The 14,936-nt window shown below is 26.3% G+C and overlaps 1 protein-coding gene across 1 annotated transcript; it reads right to left on the bottom strand.

Annotated features, from left to right (window-relative positions):
• Nucleotides 1-7,951: 7,951 nt before the first annotated feature.
• On the bottom strand, nt 7,952-13,892 carry LOC135926652 (uncharacterized). The gene is made up of 6 exons (XM_065462581.1): nt 13,073-13,892; nt 11,860-12,065; nt 10,550-10,937; nt 10,403-10,500; nt 10,212-10,337; nt 7,952-8,315 (listed from the first exon to the last, which is right to left on the bottom strand). The coding sequence occupies exons 1-6, from the start codon at nt 13,890-13,892 to the stop codon at nt 8,103-8,105; spliced, it is 1,851 nt and encodes a 616-aa protein (XP_065318653.1). The 3' UTR covers nt 7,952-8,102.
• Between the last annotated feature and the right edge of the window lie 1,044 nt (nt 13,893-14,936).

Genomic DNA, 14,936 nt, shown 5'->3' with positions numbered 1-14,936 from the left:
TTTTTTTTAAATTCATTTTTAATATATGCTTATTTGTTTTTTAATTTTAATTATTTAGTGTATTTTATCCTCTTTTAAAATTGAAATAATATGATACTTTAATTAATTTATTATTTAAGTTTTATTTTGTTTTCATTATTACTTTTTTCACTTAAATTTATGTTATTTATATAATAAATTCATTATGAGTATTATAAGATTCATTTAAGGAATTTAAAATAGAGGGTTGTATAACTAAGATACATATTTATTGTAAATAGATATACAAAAAGTTAGACAATTGATCAGGATTATTAACACTAAGCAGCATTACATTATTAATAAATAAAAATGTAAAAATACAAAATGTTTATGAAACCCTTGAAGTTTTGCCTAACCCCGCTTTTGGGGCGTGTTGGTAAAATTTCCACATTTGCAAAAAATAAAATTTCAAAAATATGATTATATTCTTAAAAATATTTATAATAGTGCATACAAATTGAGCGTTGCAAAGCTCCCTTTTAAAAGCTAATAATGCATTATGGTATTGAGCAAATTAGATTTTTTTTACTGCAAGTGTTAAAAACATATGTTTTTTTAATTTAGATCTAAAATTTAAAAATGGATACGAAATTGAAGAATAATTTATCTCATATATTAATTGATTTTATATCATTTAGAATATATTAATTGATATTTATATAATTTTGAATATATTAAATATATTTCATGTAATTTTAGAATTAGAATATATTAATTGATATTATTATCATTTTAGAATAGGGATGAAAAGGTTACAAAAAAAATTTGTAGCTTATTGGAGATACAAACTGAACAAAATAAAATTTGGCAAAACATCTAGATCTTCTTGCTTTAAACTTTCATACAGATGGTATGAATATATCAAATTTGAGCCAATGATAAAGGACAGAAAAACTATTTACAGTTTTAGTCCTAAAGAAGATACACCAAAGGCTACTGGTTCAAAAATAAATGCTCTCATTCATGGATAAAAGACTTGGCACTTTTAAAAGGGTGTCATCTGAGAGCCAGTAAAATATATATTTTGATCTATAAATTTAATATTATTTCAGATTCTATCTACAATCAAAATCAGAAGGCTTGGAAAGTATAAGCCATTCAAACAAATACTTTTTCAAATGTGAAGTATCAAGTTTGTATCATTCTTTGATGAAGCAATTAAAGGATCAAAATACATTGAATTAACATCAACAAATTCATCAGAAACAACTTCAAATCAAACATTATTATATTTATTTAATGAAATTTTATCTTAGTGTGTTTATTTTTGTAAATATATTTATTTATTTACATAAAGTAATATTCTATATTATAGTGTCCATTTTTGAAAAATATATATAAAAAGCTAACTAAAAATTTCTTTAACATTTTTATTAAAATATATATAGATTATTATAAATATATTAAGGTAGGATAAACAAATATATATTTACAGAGTGTATATTTTTTTAAAAAATACATATATAATCATTTAAAAATTTAATCTTTGAATAAATTTCAAAAGCCAATTTTGATAATCAAATTATGAAAGAATGAGATTGAGTAAACAGTTATGAAAATCCAATAAATAAAAATATCAGGGTAACATGATTGGGAGAAGTGTACAAATTAAAATTTAATAGTGTATATATATATATATATATATATTATAAATTTTGAAACAATAATTAATTACAGATATCAAAATTTGAAGCCTTTCTAGGATTATAATTCATTGACATTAGAATAAAGCTGTTATTCTCATGTTTTTCACAAGCCCTTTGCAATTTTTTTTAATCATAATTTAGCCAATATTATCTTTAGAAATAAATATTATGTAAAAAGAATAATAGTGTTTGAGTTTTTAAGTTATTGACTATAATATTAGAAAACACAAGAGTTATAAATGAATTTTCAAAAATTTGTTCAAGTGTTCCCTCTAATATGAACACGCCATTAAATGGGTACATGCCGAGGGCCAGGTAAAAGCTGTGAAAATGAGGCCACTGGAAAACTTTTGACTAGGAGACCACAGCATGGCCATTCTGCCTCTGCACTCCCCCCCCCCACATTACCATATATGATTATATTAGATATTGTATTTTCATACTTTTTGTAATGATATCTTAATAATACTTTCCTTTTATTTCTTTTAAATTAATAAAAATCCCTTCTTACTTTTTAATTTTTTGAAATTATCTAAGAAATTTCTTCTTCTATTTAAAAAGTGCATGGAAAAATTAAAATTCTACAATAGTCAATTCTAATTGTTCAATTTTAGCTCTTATGGGTGGAAAATTACTTATATTGTTTTTAATTTCAGCGTAATGAGGCAATCATTTTGGTATAACATTTTTTAAAGATGCCACAGATGCTTGCTAGAAAATTTAAAATTCGCTGAACTTGATATTGCTAATGTAACGGCCTATTGTGCAGATAACGCATCTGTAAACTTTAGGAAAAATTAAAGTATTTGGACAGAATTGAAAAGCCATAGTAATAATATTATACCAATTGGTTGTATATGCCACATTCTTCACAATTCGTTTAAAAAGGCCATAATTTTTCTTAAATATGATATTGAGAGTATAGTAATTAAATGCTATAATGAATTTAGTAACTCGACAAAAAGAGTTAAAATTTTAAATGAATTGGTAGAATGTTGCAATTTAGAATGGTCAGAATCACTTCGCCATGTTCCAACACGCTGGCTTACATTAATCCCAGCGATTAAGCGGATGCTTAAGTATTTTATTCCTTAAAGAATATTTTTTATCATTATCAGCAACCCCACCAATTTTGAAAAATTTTTGGAAATGATTTTGCAGAAGCATATTTAGGTGTTGTCCTTAACGTTGGCACTTTAGTCAATAACATAAATTTACAATTGCAATCTGAAGATGTATTAGCAATATATATACATGATCTTATCCTAAAACTAAGAATTCATTAAATTTAAAAATTCAACAAAATTTTTATGGGAGCATTTCTAAAAATATTTTACAACATAATATGATATTATAGATAATATATGGAAATATCTTAGCCCTATGACATTAAAATAATGTCCAGAATTTGTACAATTACAAAAAATTATTAGTAATTACAAAATACCAAACATAGATACAGAAATTCTCTTTGAGTAATATTCACAATTTTATTCCTATTATGAAGAAAAATTATCAAAAAACTATCACATGAATACCCAAGAAAAATGGATGGATTTTCTTTCTGATAAAAACTCACCATTGATAGAGAAAATATGCAATTTTCTATTTTCTATTCCGCATTCAAATGCTTCATCAGAGAGAATATTCAATCTAATGACTACTGCTTGACGAAAAGAACGTCATCTTTGGAAGCTGAACTTATTATTAAACAAAATATAACTATTCATGCAAAGAGTTTTCAGCCTATCTCCACAGTGCCGATGGAAAATCTTTATTTCCTCTTTTAAAATCAGCCATAAAATAATAATTAATATTATGCTATATTTATAAACATGAGAAAATTAAATATCATAATTGTTATTAGTAAATCAATAAAGAATTTGTCTTTAAAATTTTGTTATATTAAATATAATATATTAACTTAGATGAGTATGCTACATCAATTACCCCGGCATAAGGCCGGGCAATTTGCAGGCCTTCGGCCAGCAAATTGAGGAGTATGGGGGCGAAGTCCCCCATTAATTATTATAAAAGAAAAACTCACGTTTTCAAGTGAAGAATATCTGACAACTCTGACGCCATAGCCAGCATTGATGATAGTAAAATTTTTATATATGTTGATATGACCGATTAATACTAACCTTTAAATTGTTTTTTTTATGTTTATATATATTGATTTTTTTTTATAATTTGTGAAAATTGATTTTTTATATAAATTATTATATTAATATGTAAATTGATTTTTTGTTTGTAACATTTTATATAAGCATGATATTTTTAGTTTTAAAGGAGATGTATAATTTTAAAATAAATTAAATAAAATTAAACTCGTAACTTTAATTTATTCTAAATTAAATAAAATTGAACTCGTAACATTCAAATATTTTTAGAAAACTTCATATATTATATAATTTATAGTTGTATAATAATGCGTAGGCATTTTAGTATCTCACATCAAGAATTAATAAATTTTATCAATTTTAATTGGCTTTAATGATTCTACTTTTTATTGTTCTATCTTAAATATAATATTGGAAATTTTTCTATCTTGCTAATAACCTTTTTATTTATTGTGCCAAAAGGATTGAAGTATGTAAAAATATATAATTAAGCTAAAAATATTGGCTTAAATTATAATTATTGATTTCTAAAGTTTGCCATACTTCATGTTTATGCTGCATCTTAATCAATATGATTTGGAAATGTAACTTGAATTAAATCAATTTTATTTATTTTACTTCTACATTACTATAAAAGAATAAATAATTATATACCTCATATTTTGAAAGAGAAAAGTCACCTTATTGCATTTAGAACTCCGACATCAAGATTCAACTAAGGTTTACCATTATAGTTTTTATTAAGCTTGTAACTGGATTGTGTTAAGTGAGTGGAAAAATAATGAATGAATTAGTAAAGCACTAAATATTAATGTAAATATACATTTAGAGCATCTATATTCTTCGATCTGGCATATAGCCATTTTTTATTATTTTCTTAATAACATTTTTCCACCTTAAACTGTCTACCAAATATATTCAAGAAATATTATGTACTAATTAAGAGTTCCATGTCAATTCAGCAAAACTTTTATAGCATACATTTAGATTTACTCACCAAAGTCGTCTATCACGAAGAGATTTTTCAGCGAAATTTTGAATAAAAATCTACATTAGCAAGTACTATTCCTCGAAGACAATATCGAGAAAAATATCGCGAATTTTATATAGCTAAGTCCTATCACGAAACCTTTAAAGAGAATTTATTAGAGCGAAACATTTATCGCGAATGTTTAATAGCAAAGTCATCGTCGCAAAACACAAATCGCGAAGATAATATGGCGAAAACTGTTTTGTGAAACAGATATCACGAGGTCAATATCATTTTAATTTGAAACATTTATTTTTACGATCATATTAATTGAATATTTTTTAAAAAGGGGGAACTAGAATGATTTAATTTTCTTTTAACCTTAATAAATTTATATGATTAATTAACTTAGATTTGGTTTACAATATTTATTATTTTAATATATTTTTCCGCTATCCCGTCCATCTCCTGTTGGGCCAGGAGTAATGCGGTACTAATATGCTTAATTTCATATGTTATTTATTTTTTTGGATTTTATAAAAAAAATAGTCTTCGATATTCGGAGGAGGTGGGTGTGCTATAAAGTGTTGAAATATAGTATATATTTTTCGTGGTTTGAATGGAAAAATACAATTATCATATATGATTGTTTATAAAGAGGAATCAGGGGCGTCGCTAGCCTTTACAATCTCAGGGGGCTCAACTAAAAAAATTTTATGGGGGCTTCGCCCCCCATAATTCTTAATTTGCGGGCCTTCGGCCATCTTTTGCCCGGCCTTCGGCCGTGTTTTATATTAATATATTATAATTTTTTAAAATTTACTAACTCTAAATAATTTTTCTGAATGTCATATATTATATTTTGCATAAATAAACTAGCGTATAAAAATAATACAAGACATTTCTAAAATTAATATTTTTTAATAGAAAATATATTTATTACAGTATAAAATATTTTCTTTTGTTGATATAAAATGATTTTGCGTCTAAAGAATAATAAATGAAAATAAAGGTTGTAACTAATATAACTCCCTATTACCATTTTAGACAATGTTTTATAGAATGGACTAATAAGAAAAAATTTATAGACCTTACCAAATCTACAATTCTTGAAGAAGAGAATATAAACGACTAATCCAAATCATAAAACTATATCGTGGTTAGAGCTTCCTCTTAGATGACATGATGGAAGCCAGATAAGTAATCGGAAAATTATTGTATGATATTAAATTTCTAAAAGATTATCTTCCATTTTCAATGTTATATAAACGACTACACAGTTGACCTATTGCTTATCTAAAATATGCGATTATATGCTGCAGCTGTAGTAATAATCTTAAATTACGTAGCCACACAAATAATAGATGCTGGTTAATTTGCAGTCCTATCCATGACACTCACGATGGTAACCCATCACAATTTATTCTGTTATGATAAAACAAAAACATTAAAACCTTTAGAAGAAATTATGCAAATATATTGAAGCCTTGAGTTATTTACACGGCAAGGATGCCATATTAGAAATAAAACATTTTGTAACTACAAAACAAGAACCAGAGTGATACCAAGAAAGCAATTAAGATTTTATATATTATTGTCACACCATCTCTAGTTGGTATTATATCTTAAAATTATAGTAGTTTGTAATAAAATCAAAAATATATTTGTATTAAAGATTTAACTCAAATCTATTTTTCGAAGAAGAAAAATATAGCTTTCCTAAAAACACGTAAAAAAGAGAAGAAAAGATATCTAATTTATTACATCTATTGTGGGTATATTATATAACTGTCAGATACTTCAGTAAAAGTGGCATTTTACCTAATATTTTATAAAAAATTATATATAATAGAGGATTATAAACTATATATGTCTACTTACTTTTTATAAATAAATCTCTTATACTTATTTGGATTTAGACCTTGAAAATAATTTTAGGAAGAGACATGATAAATAAATTTAAAAATCAATAATATAGTTGATTAGTGATTTTGAACTCGGCTAAAATATTAAATTATTAATTTTCAATTAATAAATGATTATATTTATTAGGGTTATTTATATAATGATTTAAATAATATCAATTAAGCTTCAACTGTTAAAGCTAAATTAATATTTAGTGAGTGATATTGTTATATTTTTAACACAGAATTTGATTGCAAGCTGACATAGTATAATTTATATGTAATAATCTAATCTAATAATTAAAATAGTATTCATTTAATAAAAATTAACATAGTCTTAATAATTTTTTAATAAAATTAAATCTATATATTACTCAATAGAATTATAAAAGTAATTAATCAGAGGGCAATTAAAAAAATTTATTTTTAGCTCAAGAAGATATTAAGGAGCCATTAGAAAAAAATTTTTTTTGCTTCAGGGGCTATTCAAATTTTTCAGGGGGCTCGAGCCCCTGCGCTCCCCCCCCCCCTTAGCGACGCCACGGTAATAAATAAATTCGTGTATCTTTTGTGAAAAAAATTATGAATATTTTATTTTAAAGAGAATTTCAATAAAGTGAAATTTAGTTGATAAAATATAAATTCTAGCTCATAAGAGATGAATTAAAGTAGAGATTAATTCAATCAAATGAATACCCTAAAAAACAAACTCTTAATATTTATATGTCTAATTTACCACGTGATATTTTTTGCTTTGAATTTTACTGCAAATATATTTGCGTAATAAATTTTAATTTAAAAAGATTAAGCCATCTCTTGATCTTCAAACTACATTTATTATATAAGTTTAGCAACTGTTATACCAATATTTTTGTTGGAAATACATTCATATCAATTATTTAATTAGAATTATAGTAATTGTTGTCAAAAATCTAGTGAATCAAAACTTATCCAACACATACTTGTTTAAAAAAAATAATCATGTTTATTTTAAACACAATCAGAAGTTTCTTTATATCAAATAATAATTTATTTTTTTTATAAATTGTGTGGGTAATAATTAAACTGAATATAATATAGAGAAAATATTGCTTAAAAACAATACAACCAGTACTATTAGAATAAAGCTTTAAATATGATTCAATTAACTTAAACTTATTTTTCGTAAAAAAAATAAATATTGAACAAATTTTAAATGGCTGATCTAAGAAGTAGAAAAAATAGAGGCTTTTTCATTAAAATAAAAATATTATAAATATTTTATTATCTATGCAACTTGTTACAAAATAAAACGATATAAAAGTTATGTGTAATTATCAATTATAAAATATATACAATTTATGATTCATAATTTAATTCCAATTTTATAAATAAATAAATAAATTAAGTAAGAAAGAAAGAAAGAAAGAAAGAAAAAAGAAAGAGAAATAAGGAGGTTTTATTTATAATTCCTGGGAGCAGCAAGATTATCCGGCGTTATAAATAGTAGAGGTACAGTCGCCGCAGAAAACGGATTTAAGAGGGAATTATTTGGAATGATATTTCGCGTTTCGGGGTTAAAACCGGACGAATTTATTTGGCTCGTATTGAGGCTGGCGGAAGTGGAATTTTGAGATCTATCAAACATACCACTTGATATATCGTTCAATTTCTTGTTTTGTTTAAATTTATTTTTTTTCAAAAAAAAAAATTATTCTTAAAAATTTATATATATATTCACTTTTATTACAGGGTTTAAATAATAAAAATTTGAAGATTTTTTTTCACCCAAAATTTTGAGCAAAAAAATATTTTCAACAATTATTTAACTCTTTTATTGCATAAGATCAAAAAAATATTTTACAAATATACTGTAATTTTCTCATGAAAATTTTTTTGCATAAAAATCACTAACTTAGGAATTTTAGGTAAAATTTGATCAGATATCCTGTTTAATTTAAAAACCTTATATTACAATATTTTTTAGTTCCATTTGTGTTATTTTTAGTTTTACAAAATTTAAAGAATAAATTATTTATGAAAATTGGCATCGTAAAATAATATTATTGTTTTTTAATTTTTATAATCTATTTTTTGCTTTGCTTTTGATTTTTTTGTTCCCCATTCACAAATGAGCTTTGTCTCTGGTTCAAAAAAAAATCTCACTGTTTATCAGATTATATTAAAAAACTGATTAATTTTTTAAATAAAAAAATATTTCATATGAATTAAAATTCATTTTTGTCTTAAAATATTTATCAGAGACTTGCGGAGATCAAATATTTATGGTTCTGCCCGCAATTTCTAAAAATCCGTTATTTTGAATAATTTTTGGAACTGTTGTATTTTGCATGATTTCTAAAGTATCGATTTGGTATTTAGATATATATATATATATATTAAGCTGCATCCGAATCTATTTAAAGATACATTTCGATATAATTATTTTAAACCGAATTTTTTTTTGTAAAAAAAAAAATTGTATATAATATCTGTCAGAGTTTATTTATTTTTCAATTGAAGACAAGTTTTATTTTACAATAGTGGATTATGGAGGAATATGGTAAATGGTAGCTAATAATAATTTTTTTAGATAATTAATATACTAGCGCTATTCACAAAGATGAAAGAGAAGAGAGAAAAAAAAACAATAAATACGTCATTAACAAATTTTTCGAGCTTAATTGGAATGCCGAAAAAATTTAACGAGAAAAGGATTGACGTAACGATTAATCGGTAAACTTTCAAAATTTCCAAATTGGATAAAGAAGGTATCGATTTTTTAAAACCCATCAAACTTCAGATTTATTATTTTTAAGACTAAATGTAGTGATTTTTATTATATATATTTTTTTTATATATCACTCTTACGCAAGCAATAAAATTGCGCAAAATCACCGTGAAGAAAAAAGGTAATAAATTTGACCAATAAGAAGATTGCTTTTATTTATTTTGGCCAATAAAAAAATTTCGCGCGATTAACATGTTAACATTAAATTACGTTCCTGCTCACCAATTGAAATATTTTTCAACGTGGCTAAAAGTTGTGTCTATGGTTAAACGGGATACTTTAGTGATGGAAATGGAAACTATATAATGTAAAATAATAATAATTTTACAATTATTTAATATTTTAAATAAAAGACTTTCAGTTTTTAACATTATTACCACCTTACAATGGCTATAAAAAAAGTATCTTATTTTAAATCTCGATATAATAATATCATTTTTTTAGTCCATGCATCTATATCTGCATAAACATTTTTTAAAAATATGTTTAAACAAGTATAATATTATTTTGCTTTTTTAGAAATCAGTCCGGAGCGGGTTTCGTAAAAAAAAATTCAGCCCGGGATTGTGGTCCGGACTTGCAGACCTATGATATCTATTTTTTAAATTACAGCGAACATTATAGCCCCTAAGGCTGTGTATCTCGGTTCAACCTACTTTTGTAACTTATCGCTGTTTAGCCTAGGGCTAAACAATCCCCTTTACTTTTTAGGGCTGCGAACATGGACACACACAGCCTAAGTGGCTTTAATTACAATATCAAATTTATTACTTATACTTGATATAACTCGAGCGCTTTCATCTTCTGATCCGTGTCGCGATCCATCGTCGAATAATCGTTACTCTGGATGGTGGACAAAAGGGCTTTTAAAATTTTGGTCTCGTTAATGATCTTGTCCAAAGCCTAAAAAAAAAGGGGGAAGTAAAACATTTTTTTTATGGGTAATATTAATAATTATGAAATCTAACATTTTCGATATGGCTCCATATCAAACTATTGAGCGTTTTGCTTATATCATGGTTGGGCGGAATGTAAGAGGACAATTTTGGTTCCATTTCTCCGATAACTATAAATTTTTAGGGGGGAATGATAAATATTAGGTATCATTATTTAACCTGGTAAAGATAGGAATTGCCGATTCATATTATGACTATTTACACCATCCATAGTCGAGTTAATGGCGCCTTTGAATTCTGCGTTATTAGTAGTCGCGATCAAATTTACATTCGTTTCTTCAACTTGCCCATCATTGGTGGGATCAATTTCGACGTTCTGGGTAGTAAGTATGATAGATTTTTTCTTGATAATATTGGGTTGAGACGCTAGGCCAGAATAGTAATTAGAGTCCAAACTTTTAGCGCCCGTCGAAGAAAGATCTCCTTTCGTTCGCGTTTTTACTAGTTCGCCATTATATTCGTTGTTGCCGAGATAAAGGGATGGCTGGTCAAAGGAAATGGTTTTCTTCCTCCTCTTATAGGGCATAAAAAAGCGGACAGGAGATTCCTAAATTATAGAGATAAAATTATTTTTTTTTTTGGGGGGGGGGAGGGGGAGTTAAAAGGAGTTCTTGGGGAAGTTAAATGCTTGATATGATTCGTACCGTGAGATATTTTTTAAAAATTGTTTTATCAATTGATACAATCCATACATCATTTAGTCGGTTAACAGAAATTTCCACTGAGTCCCGGGCTTGTAAAAAGCCTCTCCCGGGTTACAAAAAATTAAATTTAAAGTCGGGCTATAGGATATGGCATGGGTATGCAGGTTCTCCTGATAAGTTTATAAAATTAAAAGTGTCATGGCAAAAAAAAATATAAGTATTGGGTTGATAAAGTTACAAATTACGACACTAAAAAATGTAACTGGTTTCGGTTTACTTGTTACATTTTTCGAAATAAGCGAAATTTAACTATTTTTTTTTATATTGTTCTATTAAAATATAATAAATAGGGTATTTATTTAATTTTTTTTATGAAATCGGAAAAAAATTAGCGCCGAAGTATAATTTACGATTTTGTGTTAATTATATTTCGAAAATAATATTAGCTAAAAAAAATATTTAGGGGAAAGTAAAATTCGGAATTTTGTTGATGCCCGAGTCCAGTCAAGCCCGGCCCGAAGGAGCCGATATAAATTATAAAACCGAGATCCGTACCCGATAGAGTCAGAAGAAAATATCTGTCCGAGAGAACTTAGTTTTGAAAAAAATAAATATAATTTAATAATTATCGAGCTCAGGTTAATTATTAAAAATATGCCATCTTATTATATTAAAAAAATAGGATATTTCTCTCGATTTTTCGCCATAAACCAAAAAAGGGGTTGGAGCTAAAACGTGGAGAGTTCAACATTTTTGATGAACTCGGCTTCAAAAGTAAAAAAAAAAGAAGATGAATATTTTTTATGCAAATATATTTATTTATACCGATTCTTCATTTTCACTGCACACCGAACAAATACATGTGGCAGAATGTGGATTCAGAATGCCTTTCCCGATCAAGGATTGCAGCCTATTACCAGAAATCCGTATGCTTTTTTTCCAATCCTTGCAACTACCCCTACCACCTAAAGTTTCGAACTCGTTTGGGGTTAACCAGTTTCCATCATAAAATATGCATTTACCTTTGTTACCTAAATATTTGGTATTGAAAGATTGTATCTTAGGAAAGTATCAATTTTGAAAATGATAATTTGTATTTATTTTAAAAGTACAATAAACCTATCTAATTTGGGCACGGTTCAAGATTTTGGCCTGATTTATTTTTAAACATCACACACACATAGTAATTAAGAATTTGATTGGGACTCAAAATTTTGGAAAAATTAGTTGTTTGAATTATCAAGAACATAAATTGGACAGCTTATATTTTATTGGTTAATCAGCTTATATTGTTAAATTGATTGATCTGATTTTTAATTTTAAAATATTTAATTATGATAAGTGTAAAAGTTCAAATGAGTTGCCAATAAAATTTATAAACCAAGTCCAAGCCATTATTTTTATCTGAACCTAACTGATATTTGTTAGTTTAGATCCATCCCTGATTTGGAAAATTTTTCCCTTTTTGAAGAAATTTCATCAACCAATGGCCAAAAATTATATTTTTGTTGTTGTAAAAATGTTTCACCTTAATGAAGTAGCCCATATGCAATGCATCTAGACCCAATTTTAATATGTAAAAGAGCAAAAATTAAATTGGGTTCCAAAACTTTCTAAATTTTCTCACATAGATTCATGATATAAATCTTGGTTTGTGGCCAGAAAATAATATTATTTTTTTATTTAAATCTTTTTGGCAATGCATTCAAATAAGTCATGGGCCTATAAAATCAAAATAAATTTGATACATTAGTCAAAATATAAGGGTATTTGACTTAGAATGTAAGTTTATAAATATGTGTTATCATTTTTACAACTATCTCTAGCAGTTTTGGGGTGCCATTTGAATTTATGAATTTTAAAATTTCATTGATAAAGTCAAAAAGGGTCTTAGAAGATTGAGCATGAAAATGGTATGGTCTTTCTTAAATACAAACCACCCAGTTTTTTTATTCTCTCATTAGGCAAAAAATGAATTTTAATACATGATAATAAATAAAATTTGTTTAAATATTAATAATTATATATATATATATACCTGAGCCAAAACGAGATCTATAAAACTGTCCATTTATATTCTTGCAATTTACAGGAAATTGCTGACCATAAATTTTTTCAAATTCTTCATTAATTTTTGTATTTTTAAATAGTTCGGACTTTGATAAGCTTAAACTATTAGATGGATTGGAAGTTGCATAATTGAGACTAGGATCATTATTAGAATCAAAAGCAACTACATTACTAAAAATCGGAGAGGATGTATTCTCAATTTGATCTTTACCATATGACTTGTAATCTAAGGATGTATCTGTAATTTGTAGAGTTATCTGGTTTTTATCATAGGTATGATCATTTTTTCTAAGTGTATCATTTAAAACAAGAAATTTGTCTTGATTACCATCATGAGAAATAATTTTACTAATATTGTTAAAATCGATATTAGGTTCATTAAATAATTTAAAAAAGGAGGGTATATCTTTAAGAGAGATAAGTAGATCAGCATCTGAATGGTCAGAACTAGGTGTCACAATAGTATTTAACAACGATTCACATTGAGAAGGATCATTTATATCATTATCCCTTAAACACAATATTTGATTTATATTATTAGTTCTGTGTCTGTCCTTAACATTAATAATTTTATTTTTTTTATTGATTTTACTCTTTTTAGCAAAGGCAATGCGTTTTTGAATTAAAGATTTATTGGGTAATTGAGGGTTTTTGGCATGACAAATGAGAGATGTTTGTTGCTTATTGGAAATTTGAAAATTTTCACCAATATCGTTTATTATCGGGTTCGGAAGAGAAATGTTAATTTCTGTTTTAATAACTTCGTAATCGAGGGACTTCGTATCCATATGTTATAGAATCTATTAAAATTCGAAATATGGATTTGAATGACCTGTTTATATCATCACGGAGTTAGTCAGGTTGGCATGAAATAAACAACTCTTTTTTTTGCTGTAAAAATTTAAATTTTATGACTTAATAAATTCAATATACATGAGGGTAAGCACATTGGCCTTTTGTCTAAGACTCTCTCAAATCTCATCTAATAAGTAATGGTAATGGATGTAAAGGTGTTGGTGAGGTTAAAATTACTATTATGATATGAATATCGAAAGAAGAAATCTCAATGATATATAAACTACTTTTTTGAAGGGAGAGGGGTGCTATATTTTAGGGGGCATTCTGCCTCGATCGCTCAGAAATTGTAGATGACGCTGCCTCAAACATTTGCTTAAAAACGATAAAATTCTGCCTAATTATAATAAGATTTCCTTATTTTTTAATATACGCTAACGGAATCACTTGATCAAATCCTTTTTACTACCACCAAGTTGGCTTCAAAGAAAGATGATTCTAACCAAGGTTTGTTTCATTGTCAATGTATAACGATTAAGCCTCAAACGATAGAATTCATATATTTTTCATATGTAATTAACAATTCGAGACATGTTTAAATATTATATGAAAAATATAAAAATATATTACGCTTGGTGTGTATTATCATTGGCCTAACTTATACAGTTTAAATTTACTCTGATAATTTTAGAATACAGAATAACAAGAAGTTGATTATTACCAGTTGTTATTTCAAGTCATATGCAAGAGGTTGAAAATAGTTCAATTTAAATTGGGGAGGTTGGTTGTGAACTTAAGCACATATCTTTTTTATTAATATCATTATTTTATGCAACTTTGGGTATAGTTGCGAAAACTGAATCCGGAGAATATAATATTTTTGAGTGGGGTAGGGATAGGATTGATTAGAGGCTTCTAGTGTTGTAGTTTTATATCATTGAGTGTTGTTAAATGGCCCGATTTGAGACCATTTTTAGGCGTGATTACCATTTTAGTCAAAAAATATTATACAAGCCTCGAGTTTTTTGTATAGAGGT

The sequence above is a fragment of the Gordionus sp. m RMFG-2023 genome, chromosome 3, assembly GCF_954871325.1.
Source record: "Gordionus sp. m RMFG-2023 chromosome 3, tfGorSpeb1-WG-v2, whole genome shotgun sequence".
NCBI lineage: Eukaryota > Metazoa > Nematomorpha > Gordioida > Chordodea > Parachordodidae > Gordionus > Gordionus sp. m RMFG-2023.
The sequence above is the reverse complement of the archived record's forward strand: the minus strand, read 5'-3'. Positions and strand labels throughout refer to the sequence as shown.